The sequence below is a fragment of the Aquarana catesbeiana genome, linkage group LG01, assembly GCF_042186555.1.
Source record: "Aquarana catesbeiana isolate 2022-GZ linkage group LG01, ASM4218655v1, whole genome shotgun sequence".
NCBI lineage: Eukaryota > Metazoa > Chordata > Amphibia > Anura > Ranidae > Aquarana > Aquarana catesbeiana.
In genome coordinates this window covers 6,449,732-6,477,351 of record NC_133324.1, presented here as the reverse complement: position 1 = coordinate 6,477,351, position 27,620 = coordinate 6,449,732, and the positions used below count along the sequence as shown (strand labels likewise).

The 27,620-nt window shown below is 42.1% G+C and overlaps 2 protein-coding genes across 2 annotated transcripts; both read right to left on the bottom strand.

Moving 5' to 3' along the window:
* Window positions 1–3,400: 3,400 nt before the first annotated feature.
* LOC141124152 (chymotrypsinogen A-like) lies at window positions 3,401–11,599 on the bottom strand. Its single transcript, XM_073612225.1, has 7 exons — window positions 11,545–11,599; window positions 10,905–11,008; window positions 9,950–10,029; window positions 9,434–9,512; window positions 8,311–8,491; window positions 5,501–5,634; window positions 3,401–3,562 (listed from the first exon to the last, which is right to left on the bottom strand). The coding sequence occupies exons 1-7, from the start codon at window positions 11,597–11,599 to the stop codon at window positions 3,401–3,403; spliced, it is 795 nt and encodes a 264-aa protein (XP_073468326.1).
* A 7,630-nt stretch (window positions 11,600–19,229) lies between these two features.
* Window positions 19,230–27,420, bottom strand: LOC141124151 (chymotrypsinogen A-like). The gene is made up of 7 exons (XM_073612224.1): window positions 27,366–27,420; window positions 26,736–26,839; window positions 25,779–25,858; window positions 25,263–25,341; window positions 24,140–24,320; window positions 21,330–21,463; window positions 19,230–19,391 (listed from the first exon to the last, which is right to left on the bottom strand). The coding sequence occupies exons 1-7, from the start codon at window positions 27,418–27,420 to the stop codon at window positions 19,230–19,232; spliced, it is 795 nt and encodes a 264-aa protein (XP_073468325.1).
* Window positions 27,421–27,620: the final 200 nt, after the last annotated feature.

Here is a 27,620-nt window from a genome sequence, read left to right as displayed (position 1 = left end):
CTCTCACCTGATTGGCTGACTGAGCGTATATAAGCTGAACAGACCTTACAATCATCCTTATATCCATGAAAAGCAGAAAATGTCAATCCATCGGGTCAGGCCTGTCCATTAGGGGCGCATAGGCGCTGTCCCCCCCATCCATGCGTCCGGCCCCCTTATCTACATGCAGGGTGCCGGATGCATGGATTACAATGGGGGGGTGTGGTTTCTTTTAACCACTTCAAAGCCGGGCATTTAGACACCTTCCTGCCCAAGCCAATTTTCAGCTTTCAGCGCTGTCGCAATTTGAATGACAATGGCGCGGTCATGCTACACTGTACCCAAAGTAAATTCTTATCATTTTGTTCCCACAAATAGAGCTTTCTTTTGGTGGTATTTGATCACCTCTGTGGTTTTTATTTTTTGCGCAACAAATAAAAAAAAATCGAAAATTTTGAAAAAAAAACAAGTTTTTCTTTGTTCCTGTAAAAATTGTTGTAAATAAGTAAGTTTTCTCCTTCAATGACGGGCACTGATAAGTTGGCACTGATGGGCACTGATGAGGTGGCACTTATGGGCACTGATAAGTGGCACTGATGGGCACTGATAGGTGGCACTGGTATACGGCACAGAAAAACTGTCCAGTAAAAATGGGGTAAAAAAAAAATATCAGTTTCAGTCTGGTATGGACAGACATCACAATGACATGGCCACAATGTGGTCTTCTACGGAAAGCTATACATGAAGATGTCTAGAGCTTATATATGTTAATTGCTGTCCATCTTTTGTGTTAATCCATCTTCTCCCTTTCTCTCTCAGCACTAGCTAAGCCAGATAAACTCCAGCAGGTGGCTCTTCCTCTTCTGACAACACAGAGTGCCAGAGATACTTTATACCCAGAATCAAGGCCCAGAGGACGCCGAACTTCCGTCAGGGATATCCGAGGGGGAGGGGGTCGAAGGTACCGGGTTGGGGGGTAAACCCAGGGGGGGGACGATCTGCATCTAGCCCGAGGCCAGAGCCAGGATCACGGGAGGAGAGGCTCCAGGCATACCCCTCATCCCAGGACTAGCATCGGACCCTACAAGACGCCCACATCCGGCTCCTCCCTCAATCAATGAGATGGGTCTTAAGTTGTTCAGGTTGGTGGGGTCCAGTGAGGGCTTTTTAAGAATGGGAGTGATCTGCGCATGTTTTAGAGGGGAGGGGAAGGTGCCACTAGAGAGGAAGAGATTGAAGATGTGGGTGAGGGAGCATAGGATAGAAGAAGAGGGTGACTGTAGTAGTTGTAAGGGAACAGAATCCAAGGAACAATTGGTTAAGTGGGCATCTGAGAAAAGTTTTGTAACCTCTTCAGTAGTAGCCAATTCAAAAGAGGAGAGTTTTGATTGTACTGTTAAACAAGTTATTTTCGGTGGGGAAGATGTACTCACAGTGGAGGTGTCCTCATGAATTGCATCAATCTTGTCTTTGAAGTGATTGACAATCTCTTGGGCAGTGAGTGAGTTAGTGGGTAGAGGGGGTGGGGGACGAAGCAGAGAGTTAAAGGTTGAGAAGAGCCAATGGGGACTGGATGACAAAGTATTAATAAGAGAGACAAAGTAGGCTTGTTTGGCAGCATGGAGGCATGAATTGTATTTTAGAAGGGCAGATTTATATAGGGTGAAGTCTTGCAGGTATTTGGTTTTACGCCACAGTCGTTCAAGAGCACGGCAATGTCTCTTGAGATTTCTAGTGTTGTCAGTTTGCCAGGGTTGTAACGGTCAGGGCCTGATTCTGTGTGTGTTGAGTCTCTTTGAAGAAACATTTCTCCAGACCACCTTGCAAGTGGCTAGAGGTAGGCCATGAACAGACTCCACTGTGCCCTCTTCTCTGATCAACTTGTAGACAGTTGTTGGCTGCTACAGGTCAGGCTTATTCCTGCTAGCACTTGCTTCACAGAGTGCACCAGTTGTAGGGAATGTCCCATTTGTGCCATCCAAGGGACCTCCAAAGAGGCCAGGGGAAAATTGGGACATGGAGCTTCCACTAGAGTCCACTGTTTGATCAATCAAAGTTCCATGCAGTTGCAAGTGATGAAAACCCTCAGTTGAGTATCAATGTCGGACACACTGTTACCACCTTTGAAGGGCTTCTTGAACATGACTGCCTACTTTACTCTGACCATTTTGGAGTCCCAGGTGGAGTAAAACACTGATCTGGTTATGGCCTTGCCTGTTTTGACTTCACGAGGGCCAGACCTGGGCGAGATAATGCAACACTGGGAGGATCTCACTGCAGAGTACCAGTGTCTTTACCTCAATGGTAAGTTCTCTGAGGCTCCAGAGTCCAAATGTATTTCTGCTTCATCTCAGCCGGTCTCTCCTTCCAAGACTTCAGGGCTTCACTGGCAAGTTACTTTTTCACCAGGAAATTGTATATTGGTGCCTTTGCTTTGGACACAGATGATGGAAACAGCAAACATCTTTGCAACAAATCTTTAAAGCCTTCATTACAAAGGTCAGAATTTATGAAACCTACAGTAACTAGATTGAAATTTTTCCAAAGGAACGGCCTTCATTTTTTAACAATGAAGGACAAATTTGAAGATTTGTGTTATGCTGTGATGAAAAAAGGTTCCTATATAAAGCTATGTGTGTTGTGGTGTGTTGGAAGATCTGTAAAAATGACTGGGCAGCCTGATTGCACATTGACATGTAAAATAATGAAGGTTGATGAGTGGGTGATAACACACTGCAAGGCATTGAACAGAAGTGAGGAGGACCTTAAAGTATAATTAGACCTTTGTGACACTGGGCCCTACTGTTTGAATATTGCTGTCATGGTGGTCTAGTCTAGATCTGCAGAATACAAAGAAAGGTTCATATGGACACAGCGTAAAAATTGTTTTTACAATTTCCCCTGGACACCAAGCTAAATGCAAACATTCTTGACTGGGCAATGGAAGCTTCCAGAACCTGCACACACATAATAGAGCAAAGCTGATTATATCGGCACAAGTGGCTGCATTTGATGGGCACAATGGCTGCATTTGATGGGCACAAGTGGCTGCATATAATGGGCACAAGTGGCTGCATTTGATGGGCACAATGGCTGCATTTGATGGGCACAGTGAGGCTGCAATTGATGGGGGGTTCAGTGTTTTTTAGTTTGTTTGCGCCCCCCAAAAAATTTGGAGCACCAGCCACCACTGTGCAGGAGTAAAATGTGGAAGTTGGGGAGAGATAAACTGTGAATGGAACAGAATCACAAACTGTCATCACCTTAAGAAATGTAAAGATTTTATAAGTTTTAATCATCTCATTTATATCATTTGTTTAATATGTTTTGTTGTTTATTTTGTGAATGAATCTCAAGAAAATCCCAAGTCATATTAGGATGCAAAAGTTACTTTATTGAGTATCAGGACATTGGATGGTATTTAGTTGGCGGCAACAGTCTGGTCCACCCAGGATCTGAGGGCGGTGACGCGGGCGTAGACTCCGGGAGAAGATGGAGAGCAGGAAGAGCTGCCAAAGGAGACAACACCGGCCAGGGTCCAGGCTCCGTTCCTCTGGCACACAAGGGGTCCACCAGAGTCACCCTGAAAAGAAGCAAAATGAAGAATTACAGAAGAGTTCTCAAGTAATCACTTGCCGACAAAACAACACGTATGCGCTTCGACAAAGAGTGTGTACTTGATCACTCTCGCGCCGCATGTATGCATCCATGGACGTCTAAAGTTTCTGTTCTGAAAGTACACTTGCTGTGTGCTTACACATTGACTGGGCTTTCACAGAAAGCTCCTCTTCTCTAGTTATGATCGGGAGCTCCTGAGACTGGCTCATGATCAGGTGACCATTGTGACAGCCAATCACATTGGTCAAGTGGTTAGTAATTCCTTCCTGTCTCCGAAGGCATAAATGCCCAGTTCAAGGGATGCACGACTGGGTGTCAATGGGGTTAATGTAGCCAAAACTATGGAGCCATGACATATTATTATCTACTTACAATAGGACATAACTTCTACCTGAGTGTGGATTCTATTCAGTATATAAAGAAATTGAACCAGTTTTTGGATCATGAGACCCAGAGCAATGTAGTCCCAATTTTATTCTTTTGATGTTAACATACATTTGAAAGAAAAGCCATAATTTATGAAATATTTTATTGGTTCTGGCAGAAAGCGAGTGGGAGATTTTATGAAGGGAGCCAGTGGATAGCAGTAGAATTTTTATGATCCTTTCCATCTCTATATAGACTAATACAATTGTTGCATACACACTGTAAGATGGCCTGGATGGATGACATTTCCAATTTTTGGACTTTTTATGGTCCACGTAAGGTCATCTACACCATGATGGCACCTCTCAACCACAAGGCCAAGCTTGGTGCCAATCTATATAAAGTATTCTTTGACAAAAGAAACTCAACGGGTCTCATAAGAGAACATGAACTCTGGAACAAATCATGAAACACATATATGAACTATTAATGGGTTCAAAAGAACTCCTCACCAGTTATTTTCAACAACAGTGATGTGCAGAAGATAATTTACTATTTGAAACAGAACACAGGACCATTAATGGTGGAGCAAATTATTCAGTATTCACTAATTAGGTTTAATTTAATACCTAATCATATAATATACAAAGACAAGTGTGTCTTGTCTACAGTCAAGCATGGTGGTGGGAGTGTCATGGTCTGGGGCTGCATGAGTACTTCCGGCACTGGGGAGCTACAGATCATTGAGGGAACCATGAATGCCAACATGTACTGTGACATACTGAAGCAGAGCATGATCCCCTCCCTTTGGAGACTGGGCCGCAGGGCAGTATTCCAACATGATAACCACCCCAAACACACCTCCAAGACCACCACTGCCTTGCTAAAGAAGCTGAGGGTAAAGGTGATGGACTGGCCAAGCATGTCTCCAGTCCTAAACCCTATTGATCATCTGTGGGGCATCCTCAAACAGAAGGTGGAGGAGCGCAAGGCCTCTAACATCCACCAGCTCCGTGATGTCGTCATGGAGGAGTGGAAGAGGACTCCAGTGGCAACCTGTGAAGCTCTGGTGACCTCCATGCCAAAGAGGGCTAAGGCAGTGCTGGAAAATAATGGTGGCCACACAAAATATTGACACTTTGGGCCCAATTTGGACATTTTCACTTAGGGGTGTACTCACCTTTGTTGCCAGCGGTTTAGGCATTAATGGCTGTGTGTTGAGTTATTTTTAGGGGACAGCAAATTTACACTGTTATACAAGCTGTACACTCACTACTTTACATTGTAACAAAGTGTAATTTCTTCACATGAAAAGATAGAATCAAATATTTAGAAAAATGTGAGGGGTGTACTCACTTTTGTGGGATACTGTATATGTATAATAATCTATGTATGATTGTTAGGCTACACAGACTGTTCTGCCTCATATAAAGTGACCCACTTTGAAATAGTTTGGACCCCTACGCTATTGTTCTGTTCAGTGAGATAACTACGGAGAGCTAACACTGGTCAATAGAAAGTCTGTAGATCATCGTACCATGCAGGAGGAGGCACCGGAGGCACCAGCGCAGATCATGGAGGCCTGGATTTTGGTTGAAAAGTATCTCTGGCAGTCAGCGTTGGCCAGAAGAGGAAGAGACACCTGCTGGAGTTTAGCTGGCTTGGCTTGTGCTAAGGGAGAAAGTAAGAAGAGGGATTAACATAAAGGATGAACAGCAACTAACATATTTAAACTCTAGACATCTCTATGTACAGCCCTCTGTAGAAGACCGTATTATGGTCTTTTCGTTGTGATTGTTGTTCATACCAGACCGACAGCCAACCAAAGAAGACCATATTATGGCCATATCATTATCATGCCTGTCCATACCCGACTGACAGTCAACCAAATAAGGCCTTATTGTGTCATTTCATTGCGATTCCTGCCAATACCCAACTAAAACTGATATTTTGCTTCATTTCTCTTGGAAATGTCTGATGGTTTTTCCAACTTATGAAACTTCTCTAAGTAATTTCTCTGTTAATTTTCCAAGAAATTTCAAATAAGAATGAATTCTACCGAAAAATCCTAGCATAATACCATGCTTAATGTCAACAGTTCATTGGAGCTTTCTAAGTCAAACTTTAATGATCTGGAGAGATAAAAAGGGGAATGGAGGCCAAAGGAAAGGTTTTTATTATTATTATGTCAGTCTTCATAACTAGGCCCCAGTGACTGAAAAGGAAACCTGGGAAAATAATTGAAAATGTATGATAATGAGTTGTACCACCGAGTGACCATCCAATGTCAATGAAGAGCCACTTTAATAAAAGGAAAAGGGGCTTTTGCCATCAGCCCACCAGTACAGGGGGCCACCAAGGCAATTGCTGTCTGTGTTTTCTCTCGAGGGGAATTTATCATCTCTTTTGGTCTTGGTGGCCATTGGGACAGATAGCGATGGGGAATCCAAAATGTTAAGGATGTCACTGGAACATGAAGGGATTGTTCTTATTTTACAAATCATTCTTTAGTAAGAGGTAACAGGAAGTAAAGAATACACATTAATGGAAAAAAGGAGTCAATTAAAGTGTTACTAAAGTCAAGGGGCCACCAAGGCAATTGCTGTCTGTGTGTTCTCTGGGGAAATTAATTGTCTGTTTTGGTCTTGGTGGCCATTGGGACAGGTAGTGATGGGAAATCCAAAATGCTAAGGTTGTTACTGGAACGTGAAGAGAGCAGAATTGTTTAAGAGGAATACATGACACAACTATCTAAGAAGGGATTGTCCTTACTTTACAAATGATTCTTCAGTAAGAGGTAACAGGAAGTAAAGAGGAAAACATCAAAAAGATGTTTTGCCTAAAAATACACTTTAATGGAAAAAAAAGGAGTCAATTAAAGTGGAGACGAAAGACAAACAATGTTCTCAGCTCCACCCTTCCCTGTGAATGCCTAAAATACAACAATTAAAAAAAAAAAAGAGTATTGTCCATAAAATGTTATGATAAATGTATAGGATGTTGGGGTAAAACAAGTTGAGTGGAAGTGTATGAAACAGGTGACTGTATTCAAAGGGGGATGCGAGGCTGAATGTTCAAAGAAGGCCTGGGAGATCCATGCTGCACTGCATAGAGTCTTCACCGGGCTCACACTTCTTGATCATTAAAACTGTATTGCACCAAGGGTGCACTTGGCACTTCTCTCCCCTCCCCTTTATCAATTAAAGTGACTCTAAAGTCAGAAGGTTTTTTTTAACTTAATGCATTCTATGCCCCAGTTGAAGTCCTTTGGGACTAAACGCATCCGACTTTGCTTTCTGCTTCCCAAATTGCCCTTCTTTTTTACTCTGTGATTACAGATTTTATTCTTACCGATGTATGTTTGATTTTTATAATAAAAAACCCACTTTTTTGACCTACACTATATGGAGGCATTTTTTATTTTCATAACCTTCCGGACGAGAGTTTTCTTGCAATCCGGTCCAGCCTTCGATGCCTGAATTCCAGCCTTGGTGTTCCCTACATCTGAGTTTCGGTCTGGTGGTCACCTGCACAACCCTTGGAGTCGTGTTTGGAGGACCTGGGTTTCTTAGAGTTCTGTCGATCTGCCGATCTCAGCACCCTTGCCTTAATGACTCTTTGTCGCTGACATTTGAGTCCACCTTTTTCCGGTAAGAGTAGATATACCTTCCCTTTGGTTGAAGATGTACCATCCCTGATGCTCTACATGCCGGACAGTGCCAGTGTACTCCATCCCTGACTAGCCCCTATCTGCTGGTGGACTTACACCGGTCCTTTCCAGGACCTTTACATTTATTGGACTTTTTCATATTTCCATTCCTTTTTACATGTTATATGATTGATTTTTCACCACCCACTTATTATGTGCATAAATGTCAAAAATGTGTGGTGGGGTTTTTTTTTTCTGCCTTTAAGGAGCCTATGCCTGTAAAACTTCTGAAAAAGCAATAGTGTGCATAGGCACATTGGCTAACATGGATGGGAGTTTCCAGGCAGAAAAAAATGAGTGCTCAAAAAAAGCTCAAAAGCCCATAGGAGCCGCTTCTTTGAGCTGCAGTGTGCATGAGCCCTAATATTTCGTCTTTGATGCTTGTAACAGTTTGCAGGCATCACTTACATAGGAACTACTGCCTCAGCTACCTGGTGCACAAAGAATGACCCTGATCCCAAAATAATTGTTGAGTCTCACCAACTAGAGCTTCAGGATGACCACAACAGGAGAAGAGGACCAAAGCATATAAGGGATGCCCTACAATCCTACATGATGATTTTTAGAACATACTTTATATGCCCAAGGCTTTAACTGATTAATACTTTGTATGTTTGAAGAACACCTAATCTTCTTACTGGCGGCATTGATGTATCCCCATCCGGTGGTGACGCATCTTTCTCCTCCATTGAAGATTTCAGAGGAAGCAGCAAGACACACGGGAGACACGCGGACATCGAGGGTGGCAGGACTGGAAAGCTTGATCAGGGCGATGTCATTGACCTTGGTCTGGGTGCTGTACTGGGGGTGTCTGAAGAACTGAAAAAAGTTATATTAAGGATTCATGTTTTCATAGATTTTAATACATCAGGGTCTACTACTGAACTTATCAGTATGTAGTTTGAGCCAGACCCTGGGGAGAAGAGAGAGGGGGGAGAATTCAACATTTCAGGGGTGTAAGAACCTCCTTGCTTAATAACCTCCTACTTTTTTGAGGAAGGGAGTGCTTACACCCCCGAAACGTTGGGTTCTTCCACCTCCTCCTCTCTCTTTTTTTACCAGGGTCTGGTTCAGCTATCCTTTCCATTACTCTATTCTGGGTACTGAATTTCTTCATGTATTTCTAAACATCAGCTGCTATATGATTTAGGTGGTGCTCATTGTACCTATATACATACAGTACATGGATTTTGGTGATCAGGGTACATGGTGATCATATCCCCCCTTATGTCTTTATACATGGTGATCATATTCCCCCTTATGTCTTTATACAAGGTGATCATATCCCCCCTTATGTCTTTATACATGGTGATCATATCCCCCCTTATGTCTTTATACATGGTGATCATATCCCCCATTATGTCTTTATACATGGTGATCATATCCCCCCCTTATGTCTTTATACATGGTGATCATATCCCCCCTTATGTCTTTATACATGGTGATCATATCCCCCCTTATGTCTTTATACATGGAGATCATATTCCCCCTTATGTCTTTATACATGGTGATCATATCCCCCCTTATGTATTTATACATGGTGATCATATCCCCCTTAATCTCTTCTTCTCAGGAGTGAATAGATTCAGTTCCTCTAATCTTTCCTCATAGCTGAGCTCCTCCATGCCTCTTATCAGTTTGGTTGCCCTTCTCTGCACTTTCTCCAGTTCCCTGATATCCTTTTTGAGAACTGGTGCCCAAAACCGAACTGCGTATCACAGATGAGGTCTTACTAATGATTCACTAATAAAAAAAACTTACTCTGCCGATGGACTTGACCTGGATGGGCTCAGCATTGGATGAAAGGTCGAATTCACCCAGGACCACACGGTGGGAAGTTCTGGATGAAAGACAAACATGGCAGGTCATTGGTAAATGGTTGGGTGCCATGATGACGATGGTTTTCAATCTCAACCTTATTCTCTCCATACATGGGGAAATTTTACATATCTGGCAGTGAAAGGTCAATTCTTTACAGTAATTTAGTAAAGGGTACAAGACTATGTTACCCATGCTATATACATTGCTCTACTTTCTACAAATCCTACCTTCCACATCTGGAAATAAAGAGAGTTAACAGTTAGTTGTACATTGTATAAAAGGATTTATATAGTTTCCGGTCTATAAACCAGAGGCTCTGGATGGACAGTTGGATAAATGGCTCTTTATTTAGGATGTATCCAGTCTATAAACCAGAGGCTCTGGATGGACAGATTACCAGTAAATCATTACAGTGAACAAAGACTTTGCAGTAGAATATTATCATTTAAGACTCACGTGACTCCGCAGTGGGCAGCGGTGACAACCCAGAGACTGTTGATGATGGAGCCGCCACAGTAGTGGAATCCAGTGCTATCCTATAGAAGAAGAGTCATAAGGCCATTACTTTATTTACAGAACATTTCACCTACACCATGAAGATTCTTAGCCCCACATTGGAAAATTGAACATTTTGTAGCTATGGTCACAGAGGCGGACCACCTAAGCTTAGTGCTAGGAAGCTTTACAAAGTTGCCTAAAACTCCTAATATTCATTAAAGGACAAATCCAGATGTAAGATTACAGGCAGATATATAATATTACCACATAGTATTTAAATCTGACATTCCCTTTAGCTTCAGAATATATGACTAATTGTCTAGGACATGCTGCTAACAGTGGAAACCTAAAGCAGCACCTTCAACCCTCCTATTGTTATTATTTATCCATGCCAGCAAGACTGTAGGATTTTCTTTTATTGGAATTTTGGTCCATTTTAGAGGTTCTGCCCTTGGGGATAGAAGGGGGGGGGGGGGGGCCTCTTCACATACCATCCCCCTCTGATGTTTGATTGGCATCTACAGGTACCTTCTCCAGTCACCTACTGATCAGCTACTAGGTGATTCTAAGTGCCAATTTCTGCTCCTTGATGTTCTTTAGTGGGACACATCTTCTTACCTACTCTTTGCTTTTCCAAAAGGGGTTGTCACCTACCTCTGCCTTCTTCCACTTTGCTTTTCTAAAAGGGCTGTGTTACATTAAATCTTTCCATTTAGAATTGATAATGAAAACATTCAGTCAGTGAAAATTTAAATTTTTTGTCCATAGGAAGTCCTAGACCTGAGGGTTGGGGGAGGGGCATGTGTTTTTACACAATGGGTGGCATTCTAAGCTTACCCTAGAAATAACATTAAACCTAGAAATGTTACAATTTAAAGAACAAGATAAAAATGTGGTGAAGAAACGATCGTACCTGAAGAGACACCTGCCATGGCCAAGAACCAGAGACGGCGTTTTCACCGTTCACAACCCTGGCGTAGCCGGAGATAAGGGGCCTGATGGTGGGAACACCGCAACCTGAGAAATACACATTCGTATTATAACTGCCAGTAATACATTGCTACACACCACCATATAATACCACACAACGTCTGTTTGGTCATTAAGTCTCTTATTAATGTCTTTGTCTAAATTGATCGTTAAAAAGGCGGATTTTGACTTTTTTTTTCCATTAAAAAAATAATAAAATAATCAGAGCCAGGCTATCCCAACCATGTATTGTTCAGGAGTTTGTTTCATTGTCTTATCCATAGTGGATGTGATCAATAAAATGGAGATTACCAAAAGTCTTCCATACAATTAGATCAATGTACTACGTTATATAAGCTCTATGAATGTATGTGTCTAGAATTATTCATTGGTATAGTATGTGTAAAAATAAATATATATAGATATCTATAGATATATAGATATCTATATATATATAGATATCTATATATATATATATATATATAGATATCTATATATATATAGATATCTATATATATATATAAATATCTATATATATATACACAGTATATTACAATGTACTACAAACATGTATGTATACTCACCATAGGCTCCGCTGAGCAGGACCAGGCAGGACAGGAGGACCCAAAGTGTTGCCATCTTCTGCTTTTCTTGGATATGAGGACGAGTGTAAGGTCTGTTCAGCTTATATACACTCAGTCAGCCAATCAGGGGAGAGCTCCAGGCTTGTTATTAGGACAATTTTAGCCCTCCTTATCAGGAAACCTTTGCCAAATCCGGATATCCCGCCAACGTGGGCTGGAGGAAAACATAGGAAGAAACAGGTGTTACAGGAGAACGTCACTTATCAAGACTCTCGCTGAGTGATGGATTCTATAATTATTCCATGTATCAGAGTACGTCATTTACTCCATATTACCCAAAGAGTGGATTTTATTTATGATGAGGAACATCTCAACAAAACAATGGAATGATAAATGATATGGTGCACATATCAACAATATTTTACAGGGCATTGACTACCAGCATGTAGGGGGCCATCAATACTGGTCACCAACATGTAGGTGGAAATCTCCACTGACCATCATATGTAAGGTCAATCTCTCACTGACCTTCTACATGCAGGGTGCAATCTCTACTGACCACAAGCATGTAATGGGCAATTTTCACTGGACAACAACATGTTGTCTACGCTGACAACACCCAAATCTATCTCTCCACCCCTGAACTCACTCCATCAGTCTCCTCACGCATCACTAACTTACTAACAGACATATCTGTCTGGATGTCACACCACTTCCTCAAACTCAACTTGTCCAAAACAGAGCTCATAATATTTCCTCCCCCACGTGCCTCTTCCCCTGACTTGTCTGTCAAGAGCAAGGGCACAACCATCCACAAGTCCCCACATGCCAGGGTGCTAGGTGTTATCCTGGACTCTGAACTCTCCTTTTGGCCCCACATCCAATCCCTTACCAAAGCTTGCCGCCTCAACCTCTGCAACATCTCTAAACGACGTCCCTTTCTAACCAATGAAACCACAAAACTCCTGATTCACTCCCCGGTTATCTCTCGCCTCAACTACCACAACTCTTCATTGGCTTACCTTTAAATAGACTATCCCCCTTCAGTCCATCATGAATGCTGCTGCCAGACTCATCCACCTTACAAACCGCTCAGTGTCTGCTACCCCTCTCTGCCAATCCCTCCATTGGCTGCCACTCGCCCAACAAATTAAATTCAAAACAATACGTTACAAAGCCATCCACAACTCTGCCCCCAGCTACATCACTAGGCTAGTCTCCCATATTCACCTCTAGGACTTCTCCTGAGCCTCTCCCATCCTCTGGAATTCCCTACCCCAATCTGTCAGACTGTCTGCAAATCTATCCACTTTTAGGCGATCCCTGAAAACTTTTTTCTTCAGAGAAGCCTATCCTCCCTCCACCGAACAACTGCACTTCTATTTTCTCCATTAGCTCATCCCCCACAGCTATAACCCTTTTAGATCACTTGACCCTCCCTCCTAGATTGTAAGCTCTAATGAATAGGGCCCTCTGATCCCTCCTGTATTGAAGTGTATTGTAATTGTACTGTGTGCCTTAATGTTGTAAAGCGCTGCACAAACTGTCGGCACTATATAAATCCTATATAATAATAATAATAGAGGACAATCTCCACAGGCCACCAGCATATAGGGGGCTATTTCCACTGTCCACCAACATGTAGGAGGCAATCTCCACTGACCACTGTTGGCATTCATATGTTCATGTTATTGTTCACCTTTTTTTTTGTAGGATCGTATGATCAAATATATTGTACAGGATACGTGCCCCCACTATTTGGGTTTTGTTCCCTTTAGGGGGGATGATGTGAAAACATTATTGAGTACTCGGGGGTTCTCACGCATGCAGGGTGAAGGGTTCTGGGGAAGTCCAGTTGGAGAGGAGAAGATTGAATTAGAGTACACTAATGCAGCGTACACATGAGAGGACTTTTTGACCGGACTGGTCCGACGGACCGAGTCCGGCGGACCGAGTCCGGCGGACAATCCGATCATGTGTGGGCTTCATCGGACCTTCAGCGGACTTTTCCAGTCGAAAATCAGACGGACTTTAGATTTGAAACATGCTTCAAATCTTTCCGATGGACTCAAGTCCGGTCGAAAAGTCCGCTCGTCTGTATGCTAGTCTGACGGATAAAAAAACCCACGCTAGGGCAGCTATTGGCTACTGGCTATTAACTTCCTTATTTTAGACCGGTCGTACGTCATCACGTACAAATCCGTCGGACTTTGGTGTGATCGTGTGTAGGCAAGTCCGTTCGTTCAAAAGTAAGTCGGAAGTCCATCAAAAGTCTGACGAAAGTCCGCCGGAATGGCCGTCGGACTTTTGTGTACGCAGCCTAAGGATTGGTAAGTCCTCATTTGGGACCTGGAATTCTGAAGCTCATAGAGACTTTGGGTGGGAAAGAGCCCCAAAACCCTGATTACAACGACTTGGTTTCAAAAGGATTAACCCTCAAGGATCCTTGAGAAAGTCACGTGACAGTGACGCAATGCGTGGGAGGAGCCTAGGATGCTTTCTGCAGTTTGACACTTGGAGTTGAACTGCAGCGGTCTTTTGAGTAAAGTTTCGTCCACAGCGGCTGACTGCAATCTGCATACTTATATGCTTTTACACAACCGGGCGCACGTGAGTGTATCTCTGAGTAGTTTGCTTGTGTCCTTTTATCCAGTTCACCACGCAATGATGCATTTCTCTGCTTGTTTTTCATAAAATCGCCGGTGTTGAGAACTAGATGACCAACATGAATATGGCTGAAGCAGGATGTTAAAACAAATCATGAACAACGAACTTTAATTAATTAATTAATTCAACCTAGTAAGGCATATTAACTGCTGGGACAATTTCATTCAGATTCCGGATTAATATATCTTCACTGAAAAGTTTCTCCCTATGATTGCACATACTGGCAACATACACTAGAGTGGTTTTTATATTTTTTTCTCACATTTTAGCATTGTGGCGTTTTTTGGTGTGGTTTTCACAAAATAGTTTTTTTCACATTATAATTTATTATTGTGGCGTTTTTTTGTGTGCAACAGCGCCAGGATTTTGCTATTCTGTACACTTGTCAGTTATGTTTATAATCAGAGTGGTATAATTTATGATTTTGCACAGTAGTATCTAGCACTGTGGCAGATTTATGTGGATGCACTAGCACCAGGATTATTTAAATAATCATTTTATTACAGGCTTTGCACATATTTATTGTAATGGTTTGGGTCCATTATATCCACATTTTGCACATTATTTTATGCTGACTGATCATATATTAGAGCGCATCAATTTTATATGTTTTTTTTTATGTTCTAAATTTTTCTGATGGAACTAATTCCTATCGGGAAAACCGCTCGTCTGTATGCTGTTCCGACGGACCAAAAACGACGCATGCTCTGAAGCAAGTACGTGACGGAAGCTATTGGCTACTGGCTATTGAACTTCCTTTTTCTAGTCCCGTCGTTGCGTGTTGTACGTCACATCGTTCTGGACGGTCGGACTTTGGTGTGACCGCGTGTAGGCAAGACAGCTTGAGCGGAATTCAGTCGGAACTCCGTCGGAGAAACCTTCAGAGTTTATTCCGATGGCAAAACCGGTCGTGTGTACAGGGCATTAGAGTTTATCTATATAAATGCTGGTGTGTGCCGTTATTTCTCCTTGTTTTGTCATGTGCTGGAGCTTCTTCTCAACAGAGGTGAGATCTACAAACTATAGAGATGCCACCTCATCCCTTTAAACCCGGAACACCTTTGAATTACACGGGTTCTGAGGCTACTTAAATGCAGATAAGGCACCGAGTGAATTTAATTACCACCTTAATCAGCCACAGAACCCGTGTAATTATTATATGTGTTCGGGTTTAAAGGGATGAGGTGGCAACCATAACAAACTGTTGAGCTGAGGTGGAGGAGGGGAGCCCATGGTCTATGATGGATTTGTCCCAACTGAAAAAGAATTTCTTATTAGAAGACATGTTGGAAGCGTTGGGTAGATCCTGGAATCCAAGACCTGTGTGTGTTTAGTGGTGAAAAGTTTGTATTTTGGAACCACAATATTTATTGAGTTTTGAGATGTTCCACGTCATAAATAAAATCCACTCTTTATGTAATATGGTGGAAAAAGGTGTGCTCAGATACCTCAACTAATTATAGATTTCATCACTCAGCGAGAGTCTTGATAAGTGACGTTCTCCTGTAACACCTGTTTCCTCATATCTTTTTCTTCAGCCCAAGTTGGTGGAATATCCGGATTTGTTAAAAGTTTCCTGATAAGGAGAGCTAAAATTATCTTAATAACAAGCCTGGAGCTCTCACCTGATTGGCTGACTGAGCGTATATAAGCTGAACAGACCTTACAATCATCCTTATATCCATGAAAAGCAGAAAATGTCAATCCATCGGGTCAGGCCTGTCCATTAGGGGCGCATAGGCGCTGTCCCCCCCATCCATGCGTCCGGCCCCCTTATCTACATGCAGGGTGCCGGATGCATGGATTACAATGGGGGGGTGTGGTTTCTTTTAACCACTTCAAAGCCGGGCATTTAGACACCTTCCTGCCCAAGCCAATTTTCAGCTTTCAGCGCTGTCGCAATTTGAATGACAATGGCGCGGTCATGCTACACTGTACCCAAAGTAAATTCTTATCATTTTGTTCCCACAAATAGAGCTTTCTTTTGGTGGTATTTGATCACCTCTGTGGTTTTTATTTTTTGCGCAACAAATAAAAAAAAATCGAAAATTTTGAAAAAAAAACAAGTTTTTCTTTGTTCCTGTAAAAATTGTTGTAAATAAGTAAGTTTTCTCCTTCAATGACGGGCACTGATAAGTTGGCACTGATGGGCACTGATGAGGTGGCACTTATGGGCACTGATAAGTGGCACTGATGGGCACTGATAGGTGGCACTGGTATACGGCACAGAAAAACTGTCCAGTAAAAATGGGGTAAAAAAAAAATATCAGTTTCAGTCTGGTATGGACAGACATCACAATGACATGGCCACAATGTGGTCTTCTACGGAAAGCTATACATGAAGATGTCTAGAGCTTATATATGTTAATTGCTGTCCATCTTTTGTGTTAATCCATCTTCTCCCTTTCTCTCTCAGCACTAGCTAAGCCAGATAAACTCCAGCAGGTGGCTCTTCCTCTTCTGACAACACAGAGTGCCAGAGATACTTTATACCCAGAATCAAGGCCCAGAGGACGCCGAACTTCCGTCAGGGATATCCGAGGGGGAGGGGGTCGAAGGTACCGGGTTGGGGGGTAAACCCAGGGGGGGGACGATCTGCATCTAGCCCGAGGCCAGAGCCAGGATCACGGGAGGAGAGGCTCCAGGCATACCCCTCATCCCAGGACTAGCATCGGACCCTACAAGACGCCCACATCCGGCTCCTCCCTCAATCAATGAGATGGGTCTTAAGTTGTTCAGGTTGGTGGGGTCCAGTGAGGGCTTTTTAAGAATGGGAGTGATCTGCGCATGTTTTAGAGGGGAGGGGAAGGTGCCACTAGAGAGGAAGAGATTGAAGATGTGGGTGAGGGAGCATAGGATAGAAGAAGAGGGTGACTGTAGTAGTTGTAAGGGAACAGAATCCAAGGAACAATTGGTTAAGTGGGCATCTGAGAAAAGTTTTGTAACCTCTTCAGTAGTAGCCAATTCAAAAGAGGAGAGTTTTGATTGTACTGTTAAACAAGTTATTTTCGGTGGGGAAGATGTACTCACAGTGGAGGTGTCCTCATGAATTGCATCAATCTTGTCTTTGAAGTGATTGACAATCTCTTGGGCAGTGAGTGAGTTAGTGGGTAGAGGGGGTGGGGGACGAAGCAGAGAGTTAAAGGTTGAGAAGAGCCAATGGGGACTGGATGACAAAGTATTAATAAGAGAGACAAAGTAGGCTTGTTTGGCAGCATGGAGGCATGAATTGTATTTTAGAAGGGCAGATTTATATAGGGTGAAGTCTTGCAGGTATTTGGTTTTACGCCACAGTCGTTCAAGAGCACGGCAATGTCTCTTGAGATTTCTAGTGTTGTCAGTTTGCCAGGGTTGTAACGGTCAGGGCCTGATTCTGTGTGTGTTGAGTCTCTTTGAAGAAACATTTCTCCAGACCACCTTGCAAGTGGCTAGAGGTAGGCCATGAACAGACTCCACTGTGCCCTCTTCTCTGATCAACTTGTAGACAGTTGTTGGCTGCTACAGGTCAGGCTTATTCCTGCTAGCACTTGCTTCACAGAGTGCACCAGTTGTAGGGAATGTCCCATTTGTGCCATCCAAGGGACCTCCAAAGAGGCCAGGGGAAAATTGGGACATGGAGCTTCCACTAGAGTCCACTGTTTGATCAATCAAAGTTCCATGCAGTTGCAAGTGATGAAAACCCTCAGTTGAGTATCAATGTCGGACACACTGTTACCACCTTTGAAGGGCTTCTTGAACATGACTGCCTACTTTACTCTGACCATTTTGGAGTCCCAGGTGGAGTAAAACACTGATCTGGTTATGGCCTTGCCTGTTTTGACTTCACGAGGGCCAGACCTGGGCGAGATAATGCAACACTGGGAGGATCTCACTGCAGAGTACCAGTGTCTTTACCTCAATGGTAAGTTCTCTGAGGCTCCAGAGTCCAAATGTATTTCTGCTTCATCTCAGCCGGTCTCTCCTTCCAAGACTTCAGGGCTTCACTGGCAAGTTACTTTTTCACCAGGAAATTGTATATTGGTGCCTTTGCTTTGGACACAGATGATGGAAACAGCAAACATCTTTGCAACAAATCTTTAAAGCCTTCATTACAAAGGTCAGAATTTATGAAACCTACAGTAACTAGATTGAAATTTTTCCAAAGGAACGGCCTTCATTTTTTAACAATGAAGGACAAATTTGAAGATTTGTGTTATGCTGTGATGAAAAAAGGTTCCTATATAAAGCTATGTGTGTTGTGGTGTGTTGGAAGATCTGTAAAAATGACTGGGCAGCCTGATTGCACATTGACATGTAAAATAATGAAGGTTGATGAGTGGGTGATAACACACTGCAAGGCATTGAACAGAAGTGAGGAGGACCTTAAAGTATAATTAGACCTTTGTGACACTGGGCCCTACTGTTTGAATATTGCTGTCATGGTGGTCTAGTCTAGATCTGCAGAATACAAAGAAAGGTTCATATGGACACAGCGTAAAAATTGTTTTTACAATTTCCCCTGGACACCAAGCTAAATGCAAACATTCTTGACTGGGCAATGGAAGCTTCCAGAACCTGCACACACATAATAGAGCAAAGCTGATTATATCGGCACAAGTGGCTGCATTTGATGGGCACAATGGCTGCATTTGATGGGCACAAGTGGCTGCATATAATGGGCACAAGTGGCTGCATTTGATGGGCACAATGGCTGCATTTGATGGGCACAGTGAGGCTGCAATTGATGGGGGGTTCAGTGTTTTTTAGTTTGTTTGCGCCCCCCAAAAAATTTGGAGCACCAGCCACCACTGTGCAGGAGTAAAATGTGGAAGTTGGGGAGAGATAAACTGTGAATGGAACAGAATCACAAACTGTCATCACCTTAAGAAATGTAAAGATTTTATAAGTTTTAATCATCTCATTTATATCATTTGTTTAATATGTTTTGTTGTTTATTTTGTGAATGAATCTCAAGAAAATCCCAAGTCATATTAGGATGCAAAAGTTACTTTATTGAGTATCAGGACATTGGATGGTATTTAGTTGGCGGCAACAGTCTGGTCCACCCAGGATCTGAGGGCGGTGACGCGGGCGTAGACTCCGGGAGAAGATGGAGAGCAGGAAGAGCTGCCAAAGGAGACAACACCGGCCAGGGTCCAGGCTCCGTTCCTCTGGCACACAAGGGGTCCACCAGAGTCACCCTGAAAAGAAGCAAAATGAAGAATTACAGAAGAGTTCTCAAGTAATCACTTGCCGACAAAACAACACGTATGCGCTTCGACAAAGAGTGTGTACTTGATCACTCTCGCGCCGCATGTATGCATCCATGGACGTCTAAAGTTTCTGTTCTGAAAGTACACTTGCTGTGTGCTTACACATTGACTGGGCTTTCACAGAAAGCTCCTCTTCTCTAGTTATGATCGGGAGCTCCTGAGACTGGCTCATGATCAGGTGACCATTGTGACAGCCAATCACATTGGTCAAGTGGTTAGTAATTCCTTCCTGTCTCCGAAGGCATAAATGCCCAGTTCAAGGGATGCACGACTGGGTGTCAATGGGGTTAATGTAGCCAAAACTATGGAGCCATGACATATTATTATCTACTTACAATAGGACATAACTTCTACCTGAGTGTGGATTCTATTCAGTATATAAAGAAATTGAACCAGTTTTTGGATCATGAGACCCAGAGCAATGTAGTCCCAATTTTATTCTTTTGATGTTAACATACATTTGAAAGAAAAGCCATAATTTATGAAATATTTTATTGGTTCTGGCAGAAAGCGAGTGGGAGATTTTATGAAGGGAGCCAGTGGATAGCAGTAGAATTTTTATGATCCTTTCCATCTCTATATAGACTAATACAATTGTTGCATACACACTGTAAGATGGCCTGGATGGATGACATTTCCAATTTTTGGACTTTTTATGGTCCACGTAAGGTCATCTACACCATGATGGCACCTCTCAACCACAAGGCCAAGCTTGGTGCCAATCTATATAAAGTATTCTTTGACAAAAGAAACTCAACGGGTCTCATAAGAGAACATGAACTCTGGAACAAATCATGAAACACATATATGAACTATTAATGGGTTCAAAAGAACTCCTCACCAGTTATTTTCAACAACAGTGATGTGCAGAAGATAATTTACTATTTGAAACAGAACACAGGACCATTAATGGTGGAGCAAATTATTCAGTATTCACTAATTAGGTTTAATTTAATACCTAATCATATAATATACAAAGACAAGTGTGTCTTGTCTACAGTCAAGCATGGTGGTGGGAGTGTCATGGTCTGGGGCTGCATGAGTACTTCCGGCACTGGGGAGCTACAGATCATTGAGGGAACCATGAATGCCAACATGTACTGTGACATACTGAAGCAGAGCATGATCCCCTCCCTTTGGAGACTGGGCCGCAGGGCAGTATTCCAACATGATAACCACCCCAAACACACCTCCAAGACCACCACTGCCTTGCTAAAGAAGCTGAGGGTAAAGGTGATGGACTGGCCAAGCATGTCTCCAGTCCTAAACCCTATTGATCATCTGTGGGGCATCCTCAAACAGAAGGTGGAGGAGCGCAAGGCCTCTAACATCCACCAGCTCCGTGATGTCGTCATGGAGGAGTGGAAGAGGACTCCAGTGGCAACCTGTGAAGCTCTGGTGACCTCCATGCCAAAGAGGGCTAAGGCAGTGCTGGAAAATAATGGTGGCCACACAAAATATTGACACTTTGGGCCCAATTTGGACATTTTCACTTAGGGGTGTACTCACCTTTGTTGCCAGCGGTTTAGGCATTAATGGCTGTGTGTTGAGTTATTTTTAGGGGACAGCAAATTTACACTGTTATACAAGCTGTACACTCACTACTTTACATTGTAACAAAGTGTAATTTCTTCACATGAAAAGATAGAATCAAATATTTAGAAAAATGTGAGGGGTGTACTCACTTTTGTGGGATACTGTATATGTATAATAATCTATGTATGATTGTTAGGCTACACAGACTGTTCTGCCTCATATAAAGTGACCCACTTTGAAATAGTTTGGACCCCTACGCTATTGTTCTGTTCAGTGAGATAACTACGGAGAGCTAACACTGGTCAATAGAAAGTCTGTAGATCATCGTACCATGCAGGAGGAGGCACCGGAGGCACCAGCGCAGATCATGGAGGCCTGGATTTTGGTTGAAAAGTATCTCTGGCAGTCAGCGTTGGCCAGAAGAGGAAGAGACACCTGCTGGAGTTTAGCTGGCTTGGCTTGTGCTAAGGGAGAAAGTAAGAAGAGGGATTAACATAAAGGATGAACAGCAACTAACATATTTAAACTCTAGACATCTCTATGTACAGCCCTCTGTAGAAGACCGTATTATGGTCTTTTCGTTGTGATTGTTGTTCATACCAGACCGACAGCCAACCAAAGAAGACCATATTATGGCCATATCATTATCATGCCTGTCCATACCCGACTGACAGTCAACCAAATAAGGCCTTATTGTGTCATTTCATTGCGATTCCTGCCAATACCCAACTAAAACTGATATTTTGCTTCATTTCTCTTGGAAATGTCTGATGGTTTTTCCAACTTATGAAACTTCTCTAAGTAATTTCTCTGTTAATTTTCCAAGAAATTTCAAATAAGAATGAATTCTACCGAAAAATCCTAGCATAATACCATGCTTAATGTCAACAGTTCATTGGAGCTTTCTAAGTCAAACTTTAATGATCTGGAGAGATAAAAAGGGGAATGGAGGCCAAAGGAAAGGTTTTTATTATTATTATGTCAGTCTTCATAACTAGGCCCCAGTGACTGAAAAGGAAACCTGGGAAAATAATTGAAAATGTATGATAATGAGTTGTACCACCGAGTGACCATCCAATGTCAATGAAGAGCCACTTTAATAAAAGGAAAAGGGGCTTTTGCCATCAGCCCACCAGTACAGGGGGCCACCAAGGCAATTGCTGTCTGTGTTTTCTCTCGAGGGGAATTTATCATCTCTTTTGGTCTTGGTGGCCATTGGGACAGATAGCGATGGGGAATCCAAAATGTTAAGGATGTCACTGGAACATGAAGGGATTGTTCTTATTTTACAAATCATTCTTTAGTAAGAGGTAACAGGAAGTAAAGAATACACATTAATGGAAAAAAGGAGTCAATTAAAGTGTTACTAAAGTCAAGGGGCCACCAAGGCAATTGCTGTCTGTGTGTTCTCTGGGGAAATTAATTGTCTGTTTTGGTCTTGGTGGCCATTGGGACAGGTAGTGATGGGAAATCCAAAATGCTAAGGTTGTTACTGGAACGTGAAGAGAGCAGAATTGTTTAAGAGGAATACATGACACAACTATCTAAGAAGGGATTGTCCTTACTTTACAAATGATTCTTCAGTAAGAGGTAACAGGAAGTAAAGAGGAAAACATCAAAAAGATGTTTTGCCTAAAAATACACTTTAATGGAAAAAAAAGGAGTCAATTAAAGTGGAGACGAAAGACAAACAATGTTCTCAGCTCCACCCTTCCCTGTGAATGCCTAAAATACAACAATTAAAAAAAAAAAAGAGTATTGTCCATAAAATGTTATGATAAATGTATAGGATGTTGGGGTAAAACAAGTTGAGTGGAAGTGTATGAAACAGGTGACTGTATTCAAAGGGGGATGCGAGGCTGAATGTTCAAAGAAGGCCTGGGAGATCCATGCTGCACTGCATAGAGTCTTCACCGGGCTCACACTTCTTGATCATTAAAACTGTATTGCACCAAGGGTGCACTTGGCACTTCTCTCCCCTCCCCTTTATCAATTAAAGTGACTCTAAAGTCAGAAGGTTTTTTTTAACTTAATGCATTCTATGCCCCAGTTGAAGTCCTTTGGGACTAAACGCATCCGACTTTGCTTTCTGCTTCCCAAATTGCCCTTCTTTTTTACTCTGTGATTACAGATTTTATTCTTACCGATGTATGTTTGATTTTTATAATAAAAAACCCACTTTTTTGACCTACACTATATGGAGGCATTTTTTATTTTCATAACCTTCCGGACGAGAGTTTTCTTGCAATCCGGTCCAGCCTTCGATGCCTGAATTCCAGCCTTGGTGTTCCCTACATCTGAGTTTCGGTCTGGTGGTCACCTGCACAACCCTTGGAGTCGTGTTTGGAGGACCTGGGTTTCTTAGAGTTCTGTCGATCTGCCGATCTCAGCACCCTTGCCTTAATGACTCTTTGTCGCTGACATTTGAGTCCACCTTTTTCCGGTAAGAGTAGATATACCTTCCCTTTGGTTGAAGATGTACCATCCCTGATGCTCTACATGCCGGACAGTGCCAGTGTACTCCATCCCTGACTAGCCCCTATCTGCTGGTGGACTTACACCGGTCCTTTCCAGGACCTTTACATTTATTGGACTTTTTCATATTTCCATTCCTTTTTACATGTTATATGATTGATTTTTCACCACCCACTTATTATGTGCATAAATGTCAAAAATGTGTGGTGGGGTTTTTTTTTTCTGCCTTTAAGGAGCCTATGCCTGTAAAACTTCTGAAAAAGCAATAGTGTGCATAGGCACATTGGCTAACATGGATGGGAGTTTCCAGGCAGAAAAAAATGAGTGCTCAAAAAAAGCTCAAAAGCCCATAGGAGCCGCTTCTTTGAGCTGCAGTGTGCATGAGCCCTAATATTTCGTCTTTGATGCTTGTAACAGTTTGCAGGCATCACTTACATAGGAACTACTGCCTCAGCTACCTGGTGCACAAAGAATGACCCTGATCCCAAAATAATTGTTGAGTCTCACCAACTAGAGCTTCAGGATGACCACAACAGGAGAAGAGGACCAAAGCATATAAGGGATGCCCTACAATCCTACATGATGATTTTTAGAACATACTTTATATGCCCAAGGCTTTAACTGATTAATACTTTGTATGTTTGAAGAACACCTAATCTTCTTACTGGCGGCATTGATGTATCCCCATCCGGTGGTGACGCATCTTTCTCCTCCATTGAAGATTTCAGAGGAAGCAGCAAGACACACGGGAGACACGCGGACATCGAGGGTGGCAGGACTGGAAAGCTTGATCAGGGCGATGTCATTGACCTTGGTCTGGGTGCTGTACTGGGGGTGTCTGAAGAACTGAAAAAAGTTATATTAAGGATTCATGTTTTCATAGATTTTAATACATCAGGGTCTACTACTGAACTTATCAGTATGTAGTTTGAGCCAGACCCTGGGGAGAAGAGAGAGGGGGGAGAATTCAACATTTCAGGGGTGTAAGAACCTCCTTGCTTAATAACCTCCTACTTTTTTGAGGAAGGGAGTGCTTACACCCCCGAAACGTTGGGTTCTTCCACCTCCTCCTCTCTCTTTTTTTACCAGGGTCTGGTTCAGCTATCCTTTCCATTACTCTATTCTGGGTACTGAATTTCTTCATGTATTTCTAAACATCAGCTGCTATATGATTTAGGTGGTGCTCATTGTACCTATATACATACAGTACATGGATTTTGGTGATCAGGGTACATGGTGATCATATCCCCCCTTATGTCTTTATACATGGTGATCATATTCCCCCTTATGTCTTTATACAAGGTGATCATATCCCCCCTTATGTCTTTATACATGGTGATCATATCCCCCCTTATGTCTTTATACATGGTGATCATATCCCCCATTATGTCTTTATACATGGTGATCATATCCCCCCCTTATGTCTTTATACATGGTGATCATATCCCCCCTTATGTCTTTATACATGGTGATCATATCCCCCCTTATGTCTTTATACATGGAGATCATATTCCCCCTTATGTCTTTATACATGGTGATCATATCCCCCCTTATGTATTTATACATGGTGATCATATCCCCCTTAATCTCTTCTTCTCAGGAGTGAATAGATTCAGTTCCTCTAATCTTTCCTCATAGCTGAGCTCCTCCATGCCTCTTATCAGTTTGGTTGCCCTTCTCTGCACTTTCTCCAGTTCCCTGATATCCTTTTTGAGAACTGGTGCCCAAAACCGAACTGCGTATCACAGATGAGGTCTTACTAATGATTCACTAATAAAAAAAACTTACTCTGCCGATGGACTTGACCTGGATGGGCTCAGCATTGGATGAAAGGTCGAATTCACCCAGGACCACACGGTGGGAAGTTCTGGATGAAAGACAAACATGGCAGGTCATTGGTAAATGGTTGGGTGCCATGATGACGATGGTTTTCAATCTCAACCTTATTCTCTCCATACATGGGGAAATTTTACATATCTGGCAGTGAAAGGTCAATTCTTTACAGTAATTTAGTAAAGGGTACAAGACTATGTTACCCATGCTATATACATTGCTCTACTTTCTACAAATCCTACCTTCCACATCTGGAAATAAAGAGAGTTAACAGTTAGTTGTACATTGTATAAAAGGATTTATATAGTTTCCGGTCTATAAACCAGAGGCTCTGGATGGACAGTTGGATAAATGGCTCTTTATTTAGGATGTATCCAGTCTATAAACCAGAGGCTCTGGATGGACAGATTACCAGTAAATCATTACAGTGAACAAAGACTTTGCAGTAGAATATTATCATTTAAGACTCACGTGACTCCGCAGTGGGCAGCGGTGACAACCCAGAGACTGTTGATGATGGAGCCGCCACAGTAGTGGAATCCAGTGCTATCCTATAGAAGAAGAGTCATAAGGCCATTACTTTATTTACAGAACATTTCACCTACACCATGAAGATTCTTAGCCCCACATTGGAAAATTGAACATTTTGTAGCTATGGTCACAGAGGCGGACCACCTAAGCTTAGTGCCAGGAAGCTTTACAAAGTTGCCTAAAACTCCTAATATTCATTAAAGGACAAATCCAGATGTAAGATTACAGGCAGATATATAATATTACCACATAGTATTTAAATCTGACATTCCCTTTAGCTTCAGAATATATGACTAATTGTCTAGGACATGCTGCTAACAGTGGAAACCTAAAGCAGCACCTTCAACCCTCCTATTGTTATTATTTATCCATGCCAGCAAGACTGTAGGATTTTCTTTTATTGGAATTTTGGTCCATTTTAGAGGTTCTGCCCTTGGGGATAGAAGGGGGGGGGGGGGGGGGCCTCTTCACATACCATCCCCCTCTGATGTTTGATTGGCATCTACAGGTACCTTCTCCAGTCACCTACTGATCAGCTACTAGGTGATTCTAAGTGCCAATTTCTGCTCCTTGATGTTCTTTAGTGGGACACATCTTCTTACCTACTCTTTGCTTTTCCAAAAGGGGTTGTCACCTACCTCTGCCTTCTTCCACTTTGCTTTTCTAAAAGGGTTGTGTTACATTAAATCTTTCCATTTAGAATTGATAATGAAAACATTCAGTCAGTGAAAATTTAAATTTTTTCTCCATAGGAAGTCCTAGACCTGAGGGTTGGGGGAGGGGCATGTGTTTTTACACAATGGGTGGCATTCTGATCTTACCCTAGAAATAACATTAAACCTAGAAATGTTACAATTTAAAGAACAAGATAAAAATGTGGTGAAGAAACGATCGTACCTGAAGAGACACCTGCCATGGCCAAGAACCAGAGACGGCGTTTTCACCGTTCACAACCCTGGCGTAGCCGGAGATAAGGGGCCTGATGGTGGGAACACCGCAACCTGAGAAATACACATTCTTATTATAACTGCCAGTAATACATTGTTACACATCACCATATAATATAATACAACGTCTGTTTGGTCATTAAGTCTCTTATTAATGTCTTTGTCTAAATTGATCGTTAAAAAGGCGGATTTTGACTTTTTTTTTCCATTAAAAAAATAATAAAATAATCAGAGCCAGGCTATCCCAACCATGTATTGTTCAGGAGTTTGTTTCATTGTCTTATCCATAGTGGATGTGATCAATAAAATGGAGATTACCAAAAGTCTTCCATACAATTAGATCAATGTACTACGTTATATAAGCTCTATGAATGTATGTGTCTAGAATTATTCATTGGTATAGTATGTGTAAAAATAAATATATATAGATATCTATAGATATATAGATATCTATATATATATAGATATCTATATATATATAGATATCTATATATATATAGATATCTATATATATATATAAATATCTATATATATATACACAGTATATTACAATGTACTACAAACATGTATGTATACTCACCATAGGCTCCGCTGAGCAGGACCAGGCAGGACAGGAGGACCCACAGTGTTGCCATCTTCTGCTTTTCTTGGATATGAGGACGATTGTAAGGTCTGTTCAGCTTATATACACTCAGTCAGCCAATCAGGGGAGAGCTCCAGGCTTGTTATTAGGACAATTTTAGCCCTCCTTATCAGGAAACCTTTGCCAAATCCGGATATCCCGCCAACGTGGGCTGGAGGAAAACATAGGAAGAAACAGGTGTTACAGGAGAAC

Coding starts and splice junctions, on each gene's coding strand:
- LOC141124152 (XM_073612225.1), bottom strand. CDS start 11,599: ATGGCAACACTTTGGGTCCTCCTGTCCTGCCTGGTCCTGCTCAGCGGA. Junction 9,513..9,949: donor GCTGCCCACTGCGGAGTCAC/GTGAGTCTTAAA, acceptor TCTTTCATCCAG/AACTTCCCACCGTGTGGTCC. Junction 5,635..8,310: donor GGGATACATCAATGCCGCCA/GTAAGAAGATTA, acceptor TTTCTCCCTTAG/CACAAGCCAAGCCAGCTAAA.
- LOC141124151 (XM_073612224.1), bottom strand. CDS start 27,420: ATGGCAACACTGTGGGTCCTCCTGTCCTGCCTGGTCCTGCTCAGCGGA. Junction 25,859..26,735: donor CATGGCAGGTGTCTCTTCAG/GTACGATCGTTT, acceptor CTTCTTCTATAG/GATAGCACTGGATTCCACTA. Junction 21,464..24,139: donor GGGATACATCAATGCCGCCA/GTAAGAAGATTA, acceptor TTTCTCCCTTAG/CACAAGCCAAGCCAGCTAAA.